General features: G+C 28.0%; 1 protein-coding gene across 1 annotated transcript; it reads left to right on the top strand.

Moving 5' to 3' along the window:
- Positions 1 to 355: 355 nt before the first annotated feature.
- Positions 356 to 1195, top strand: LOC107178173 (protein PELPK1-like). Its single transcript, XM_015533042.3, has one exon. The coding sequence runs from the start codon at positions 471 to 473 to the stop codon at positions 951 to 953; it is 483 nt and encodes a 160-aa protein (XP_015388528.2). The 5' UTR covers positions 356 to 470; the 3' UTR covers positions 954 to 1195.
- Positions 1196 to 9694: the final 8499 nt, after the last annotated feature.

Raw genomic sequence — 9694 nt, 5'->3', positions numbered from 1 at the left:
TTGCACATTTAATTGTTGATCGATCAAATGATATATTATACTGTCAAAATATAATAAAACAAATACTAATATATTATTCTTCTTAAAATGTTTGTATCCGTCCCTTAGAATATGGCTTTGAATATAATTTCTACAAGTCCATGTGAAAACATCTAGGCAAGAAAGTCACAAAATACAACCACGCATATCTAGAAAGTGGTTGGCAATAAATTTTTTGCCATGTTTATCCATGCAAGTAATGCAGGTGAGAAGTTGAACTAAATTAACAAGACTAAGCTTTTCTATTTTTCCTTCATTCTTTTTGTCGCACCAAACGTTAACTGAAAACACCTTATCTCCATTTCTCATATGTATCACATGAAACCCTATGCACAAAAACACTTGCCCTAGTTCTTTCAATTGATTGACATATATATAACCCTATTGTTCATCCTCATCTTCAACCCCTACTTACCCAAAGCTATCAAACCATGGCTTATCAATCTTTTCCATCTTTTTTCTTAACACTTTTACTTGTTACCCTCTCGTCAATGTGGTACAATATTAATATAGTAGATGCTCGACACCTTCTGGAGGTAGCATTGCCAGAAATACCCAAGCCCGAACTGCCTAAAGTTGAGTTACCTCCATTCCCGAAACCTGAATTGCCTAAAGTTGAATTACCTCCATTGTCGAAGCCTGAATTACCTAAAGTTGAATTGCCACCGCTAACAAAACCTGAATTGCCTGAGATTCCAAAACCTGAGCTCCCAAAAGTCCCTGAATTGCCTGAATTTCCAAAACCTGCGTTACCAAAGAAACTTGAAGTGCCAGAGATTCCAAAACCTGAGCTACCAGAACTTCCTGAATTTCCAGAGATTCCAAAGCCAGAGCTGCCGGAACTTCCTGAACTGCCTTCTTTTCCTCATCTTCCTGAATTTCCTAAGCCAACTCATTCAACTTCTAATCCGTAAATTACCAGGCTGCATCTTATTGTTTCATTGTCGTTGGATTTCATGTGTGGTAAACTTTCATAAAGTACGTTTGGCATTATACTGGAAGAGAAAATATACACTCACTGGGCTTGTATTATTTTCACTTTAATTTTTTTTCTTTTTCGTTACTGGCTGATTCATGTGTATTTTACGCACTGCACCTTGTATTTTCTCCTGTATTATATACGATTACATGTGTTTCTATTAATATTTCTTACTAATTCATGTTGTTCTATGTTATCTACCTAATTTGGTTAATCTTACATTTACATTATTTATTACAGCCTCATCTCAAACTCTGACGAACTATAGCTTCAATTATGTCATTCAATTTGCCCTTGGCACAATAACTGACACAATTGATTGATTGTTAAGGGCGTGTGTGTGTGTGTATAGATAAATTTTGAAATTGTCTTTAATAGTACGGGTAAGGATTTCTCTATAATGCTATATTAGATTTTACAGCATTTATCATAGGATTGTTGTGAACTCTTGAATTTTAGTAGTTTAATCTCTACCATTTGATATAGTGGATAAAAAAATTAATTATTTACATAATAATAGGTAACCTTTAGGTTGCAAGTAAATGTAGATTTTTTTATTTTTAATTAATTGATAAAAGAAAATTCAATAATAGAATCATTGGATTTAACTTTAGAATCTTCACCTCTAATTTAATTTTAATGGACAAGCAATTATGTAACAAGTAATTTGCAAGTTGTGATATTTCTTTATGCTTTAAATTATTTTTATCTAATCAACTGATAAATATTTTTAAGTCACCAAAAATGAAAAAATACAAATAATTTTGCAATTAAAATTATTATCTACTAATTCTATCACTTTACAATTTCACTTTTTTTTTTACGTTTACATTTAGTATTAGAAATATATATATAATAGCATTAAAATAAATGTAATTAACAAGTAATGTTATCTCAATAATACTTTATCTAAAGACATTTCATAAAGTCTTATAATAATTTGTATCGTATAAATTTAATTACAAAACCATTAACACTTAAGCCTTAATGATAATCTAAGGCATTGTAATAAAATATTTTATATATGTTTCATTAATGATGCTACATGAGCCACAACAAATAAGAAATATTTTATTTGACAATTATTATGGAAAAACAAATACGTCTATATTACTACATAATGAGAAATATTTTGATTTAAATTTTTAACACAAAATTAAACTATTTATTTCATGCAATTCAATGTTAGAAGATATAAAATTATAAAATATTAGTTTGACTTTCAATATCGACAATTAGACTGTGAAAATTAATAGCATTTTGTGTCAAAATTTTAAGGTAAAATATCCCAAGTCATGTTTTTATAATGGAAATATAAAAATATACAATGAACTTTTTTTCTCATTTTGTCCATAAAATATTATTGGACGTAATATTTATTGTCCCCAATAATTATCATAATAAAAGTAATGATTATTAGTAACATAAAAATTTCATAATTACAATAAAGGATAACAATAAAATAATCTTTCATGATTCATAAACTAAATCTAATTAGGAATATATATTAGATATAACTTTTATGACATTATCAAAGAGATATTCGAAAATAGAATGAAAATAGGCTTGTGAAATGTAAATTTTACAAGGCTTTTTCTCTCATTCTTTCCCATGTAAATATTATTAGAGGTAATATTTTATTGTCATTATTAATTACCATAATAAAAGTAATGACTCTTAGTAACATAAAATTTTATAATTACAATCAAAACATTTCAGTAAAATAATCTATCATGATTCATAAAGTAAAGTTAATTAGAAATATATATTAGATTTAATTTTTTTAAATTTAACAAAGTGATTTTGAAAATAAAATGAAAATATATATAGGCTTGTAAAACTTAATTTTACTACCATCTAAGAATATTAATTATAAGATAAATAGTAAATTCTTGGAATATATGCTAAATGGGTATTAAAAGTAACATATACTTCATGATCAATTATATAATGATCCTTAATAGTAAGTGAAATAATGAGTATTTTAATATGCAATATTAAGTTTTATTAAAACATATGTGATCAAGTAACTTTTAGGTGACAAGCAACCCCACCCATGAGTTTATTGATGTAATTATAATATTCACTTAAATAAACATACTTAGTTGTATCATTTATTGGTGTTATATCATACATAAATTTTATAATGGCTACTTATTTATTTGATTTGTGTTAGATAACCTACTAAATATTGTATTTTATACTTAATAGTAATAGACTTTGAAACATTTATTTAAAAAAGATTATCATATTACGAATCTAAAGGAGGTTGAAAAGTTATTTTAAACAAAATATATTATTCATGTGAAATTATTTCAAACTCTAAAGTGGTCACGGTTGTTTTACAAAAATTCTCCACCCTCTTAAATAGTTAACAAATAGATTTCAATTATTTTTAAATTATTTACTTTTTTGTTTAATATAAATATTGCATACCATGGATTAAATCTAATGGTACACAATTAAAATGTTATTAATACCTTAGAAAATATTACGATATTATGGACGAAGCCTGAGGGAAAATGTTAGAGTAGTCATCTAGTGCTGATTGATTATAAATTGAGGTTTTCTTTGGTATTATCAATAAGAGAATTTAAACAGTTGTTTCATGACTAAATCTATATTATATTATTTTGTCGAAATATTAATTTTAAGAGTGGGACTATTGGCACCCCTCTAAATATCTCTTAAACTCCTTTTCTTAATTAACTCCATTAAAATATTTTTTAAAATTATTAAATTCTTTTAACACCTCCATCAATGACAAAAATACCCTTAAGTAAAATTTATTGTATAAACCTCATTCTCTAATTTTTATTATTAAAACTCATTTCAATAACCAGATTTCTTCTATTAAAAAAAAAGGTTTTCTTTCTTTCTATTATAGCCATTGGTGGTAAATTCCTCACTTGAAAAAAAACAACCTTTTTAATTTCTAAAATAAAAAATTATTTAACTTTTAAATGGAGTTTAATTAGAAATTGTCCTATTATGTAATTTTAATAAAGGTTAAAATTATAAAATAATTAAAGAGATTTTAAGAGGTATTTACAGGGGTGTCAATAGTCCCACTCTAATTTTAAAAGTTACATTTACTAAACATTATCAATTGTTATATCACAATGAATCAGATTTATTAAAAGCAACAGCACCATAATACCGAAAGAATCCTTAGCTCGAAAACCATTCTCCATATCTGCATACTCAAAATCTTGCCCATCTCGACCAATTGCTTCGTGATTGAGAGGGCCATCGCAAATTGATTTTCTGAGAGATATGAAGGTTAATTTTATTGCTAATTTGCTACTTCAAGTCTTTGAATTCAGCTCCGAGTCCTTCTAATGAGCTTGTCAACAAAATTGTTAAAAATATATGAAGGTTAGTTTCAAGAAAAACATAAATTAGCCAGCCATGTTGATCTCCAATTATTATGCTTTATACTAAATATTAATTAAGAAAACGTAACACACATAGAAGAAGAATATAAAAATTAAAAGATGAAAGACGACTGTTAAAAATACTAATGGTATTTATTATTTACAATTTTATAAATTAATTGTTTTAGATATTGTAAAATGTAAATAATCGATTGATAAAAACACTATTGCTTTGTACATAATTAATTTTGAATTTTTTAAATATATAAGATTAAATTGTACTTGTACAGTTAGGGGTTTTACTATAAATTCTATTATTTTTAATGATTTTAGTAGTAAAATGATAAAATTAAGACATTATGTGGGAAAAAGTAATTATTAAAATTTTTTCGTAATAAGTAATATATCAAAATAAGTTAAGCTGTAAAATGATAATATCCTCTTATTTCTTTTTTTGTAACTCATTATTTTTTCTAAATTTTTTAAGATTGGATATTCTTGGGTCAAAATTGACATCCCTTCTTTAATCCATGAACATTTAGTCCCTATCAATTATTAGCATTATGTGGCTGTAATCCTTTTTATAGCACTAGAAGTAGAATGGAATTAAAATCATTTTTTTTATAATGAACTAGAAGAAGTTTATTAACAATACAAAGTTTTGCAATGTTGACCTGTGGGGGAGAGAAGATTGTCAGTTTTTGTATTATAAAATAAATATATATTACTTTCTTATTATTTTCATAATATCTAATAAATTTTTACTCGCTGTAATTTTATTCATATATCTTATATGTTAAATAAATCAAATAATTTGAAACTCTAATAAAAAAATGTCAAATACTAAAAGAAAAGAAAAATACAAACATTAAATCAGTTTATCAATTATTATAGTTTATTACTTTAAAATCTAGGGAAATTATCATTTGTATACCCTTAGTTTACTCCATTATCAAAAATACTACAACACTTTGAGGGTGTATCAATCGTCCACCCTAAGTTGACAAAATGTATCAGCTGACCACCAAACCGTTAGTTGCCGTTTAAGTATGATGACATCAGAAGGGTAATTTGGTCTTTTCATATGATACAAGTGATAATTTAAGGGTATACAAGTGATAAAAAGAGAATTTAAGGGTATACAAGTGATAATTTTCAAGGGTAAAATCGTCAATTTACTGTACTTCCGTTAACTTTCAAACGGCAACTAACGGTTTGGTGGTCGGCTGATACATTTTGTCAACTAAGGGTGGACGATTGATACACCCTCAAAGTGTTGTAGTATTTTTGATAACAGAGCAAATATAGGGTATACGAATGATAATTTCCCTAAAATCAATTATTCTACTTTATTTATAATTACGATGACGAAAGTAATTCCTTATTTTCTATTAACTTAGATTTGATAAACTTAGGGTGCGTTTGGGATTGAGGTGCTGTAGCTTTTAAGCTACAGCTGCTGTGAAAAAAAAACTGTAATTATGAAACAAAAGTTAATAATATATAGTAAATATAAATTTTAAATAATAATTTTGATAAAATTATTAAAGATATAATAGATTTTGTATTATACAAGTGAAAAATCATATTAATATAGCTTAAAAGTTACAGCAGCTAGTGTTTACCAAACACTTTAGTGTTATAGCTTTTAAGCTACAACTGCCCAACCTCAATCCCAAACGCACCCTTAACTTGTTTGCTTGCTTAGCCCACAATACATACATTTATTTAATTTTTTTTATTTTCTTGAAATGTGTGAAAATATTGATTTATCCCTCTTTTATTGTTAAAAATGCAAAAATAAAAATCATCAACATGCTCTTATTTACCCTCATATTTTGAGCAATAATGAGATAATTTGAAGTTTTCACACTTTCAAAAAGTAAATTGACGAGAATTGTCGTTTTATCAAAGATGTAAATGGAAGTTTAGCCATACCCAAAATGTATAAAGATTTCAAGAAAAAATACATTTTTAAAGATGCCATTAAGTAAAAATTATGTTAATTACTGCAATTGAAGAAGGAAAATATATATATATATGAGAAGGGGTGTAAGATAATGTGAAATGTGGCTGTAAGGATAGCGTGAGGTCTAGTTTGGAACATTTTGTTTTGTGTTTCTAATGTATGGAAGCCACCAGTTCATGGATGGTTGGACCATAATACAGATGCGTATGTGGATATTAAGTTTGAAAAAATTATAAAAATAACCTAAATTTTTTTATAATTTTCACATTTAACCCTCCAAAGTTTTTCCTATCAACATTAGCCAAAAACCTTTTCAAGTGACGAAAATACCCCTCTCATTCTCACCAAGCTTCCTCTCTCTCTAACCAACGATTTCTCTCCCAAGGTGGTCACTTATCGCGGGTGACTTCCCGGAGTCCATCCTCAGCATGCAACATCACCAAAATTTTAGTCAAGGTCTGAAATCAAAATTTCGCACATGATCTGGGCGATAGGCGTGTATATCGCACCTCATTTGCGCGATAGGCACGAGAGACAGACTAGCTCGCGTGCCTGTCACTTGCGCGCACTTGGTGCGATAGGCTGTCTATGGCACTAAGTTTGTGCGACAAGTAGCCTGTCGCACCAAGTTACAGTTTTTTTTTTTTTTTAACGTGAAGTTGGTGCGATAGACAATCACACTGAAACTCTCTTGTTGCACGAAATCAAGTTGACAAAATACCTCTTAACACTCGGTGATGCAAAAACAAAGTATAAACAATCTAATAAATATTTCATCAAACACTTAATATGCAATATTTTTACAAAACTAATTTCCTTTTAATTAGCTTTCAATTAGCTTACTTAGGTTTTGGACTCTATTTCACTTTGTTAGAATTGTGTCCAATTGGTGTTGGATCCGGATGGATTCGGCTGTATTTGATCAAAGTTCACTTTTATTGTTTGCCATCGTCATTTGCCGTTGCCATTTGCTGGTGATGATTCAAGAGTGCAATGCTGTGTTTGGTTTGATAAAGGGAAGAAAAGTTGCATTTGGTTTGATAGACAAGGATAATTTGGAGAAGAAACCTTATGTTTGGCTAATTATGATAGGAAAAACTTTGGAGGATCAATTATAAAAATTACAAAAGTTTTTGAGTTGATTTTATAAATTTTCCATTAAGTTTGGGGAAGTTAGCTTTGCAGCTATAGTGCGTAATTATGATGGATTAATTATGGCAATAGGGATTTTGAAAAAAAAAAAAAAATTGGTGATAGGGGTGATCTTGGTGTCTATTCCATGATGTTGACTTGTTGAGGTAGAAGACTAACACTTTGGTTTGCAAACGAGATTAGTTTATCTCCATTAATTATTGAGTTGGATTCAATGTGGGTAGTCTGGTTGGTGACAAGATAGCCCAGTACTCTTATTAAACTGTTTTAGATTACTTTTAAGAAATAACATCTACTTTTGTTGAAGTAGGATTTTAGGATCAGCCATATACCTTGAACTCGCAACAAGCAGTAGATGCTCTGGCAAAATTTATTCTTTAACTGCTATAATTGTTTTGCATAGGTAGAAGACTTTCCACAACATTTAACTTGTTTCGTCTGAGCTTTTTTTCCTAAAATAATGGAAAGTATATTTTTTAAAAAAATAATTAAATCAAATAATTAATAAACATTAGAGTTGGGTTCAAAACTAGAGATGACCAATGGGCTGGGCCGGCATCAAAGGAGGGCTCATGCGTGCTCTTGTCGTGCTGTGCCCACTCTGTGTTTCGTGCCGTGTCTTTTTTTTTTGGTTAAGCTAGCTCCGTGCACGTGTCGTGCTCACTCGTGTCATGCCCGCATGTGTTGTGTTGTGGGCAGTGTCGTGCACTGCCTAAGAAAAACAGCCGACAAGCTTTTTTTCTTTTTTTAATTTTTTAAGAACTCGTGCTAAGTTGTTGCTGTATTTTTTAAGCTTTTATACTTTTTTTGTCCATGTGCTTTTATTCAAATTTGATAACATCAAAGATTCAAAACCCACGTCTATATTCAATAATAATAAACCAATAATAGTTAGCAAATAGAATATTAATTATTAAGTTTGGCTATATGGTATTAAAATTCTTTTTTAATACTTAATAATAACAATAATAAATTTTTCTTAAAGGTTAACTTAATTGTTAGCTCATACTTACATAGAGTCATAAATTATAGTTCATAATATTATTAATACATATTTATAAATCATAATATTTATAATTTTATTTATTAAAATCATGGCATCAATTATTTACTTAATAAATTATAAACATAAATTAATTATAGTATTTTGTAACTAAGAATTAAATGAATTTAGAAAAATTACACTAATAAAATATATTAAAAGATTCAATTTCAAGTTATTTATAAAATCATAAAATTTTAAATTTACTTTCATTAAAAAATGAAAAGTGTTTGTTGCGGGTTTTTTCTCGTGCCATACTTTAGTCTATCTTTAATCATGCCGTGCTTTTAAAGCTCTCGTGTCTAAAATTTTAAGCTCAACCCAGCTCACACACGTGCCGTGCTGTGCCATGTGCCCCACCGAAATGTACTTGTACTGTGACGTGCTTGCCACGTGCTGTCCAACTCATTGGCCATCTTTATCCAAAACAATAAAGAAAAATGTGACATAACTTTACTTGGGACTCATTTAGAAAGGAAGTGAATTTAATATCGTTTTGTGCTCATGATTTTTCATTTTGCGAAAATTGAAAATAAAAGAAACTTGTTTCGTAGGACCTATTTAATGTTGCATTTTTGTTTTGTTTGAAAACAAGTACAACTTTGTTTTATCAAAGAAAATATTAAAACATAAAATTTAAGTTTAATGTTTATAGTGCTTAGTAAACAAGTCATTTTAGCATTAATTAAATATAATTTTGGTTAATCTATCATCTTAATTTGGGTGCATGTCTCTGTTTTTATTTTTTTTGAAATTATAAGTATACAATCATCCTTTAATGCGAATTCATTCTCATTTTTTTAATATAGATATTCCATTAAATCATCTAATTTAATAAAATCAGTTATCATACACTATAAAAATGGTGTGATTTAATAACGTATCTATAATAATTTTATAATTATTCTCGTATTTATATTTTATTAATGAATATCCATATCTTATGTGCATGTAAAATATATCTCCCTCACATAAATAATACGCGAGTCCCACACATATATTGTTTATGCGAGGGGATGTATCTTACGTGCATGTGATATGGATTACCTTTATTAATAGGAAAATGTCAAAAAAAATAAAAAAATATTATTTTAAATATATAAACAGATCAAAAAAATATATAATTTTTAAACACA

The sequence above is a fragment of the Citrus sinensis genome, chromosome 8 (genome assembly GCF_022201045.2).
Source record: "Citrus sinensis cultivar Valencia sweet orange chromosome 8, DVS_A1.0, whole genome shotgun sequence".
Classification (NCBI taxonomy): domain Eukaryota; kingdom Viridiplantae; phylum Streptophyta; class Magnoliopsida; order Sapindales; family Rutaceae; genus Citrus; species Citrus sinensis.
Note: the sequence above shows the minus strand (reverse complement) of the source record. Positions and strands in the feature narration are given on the sequence as shown.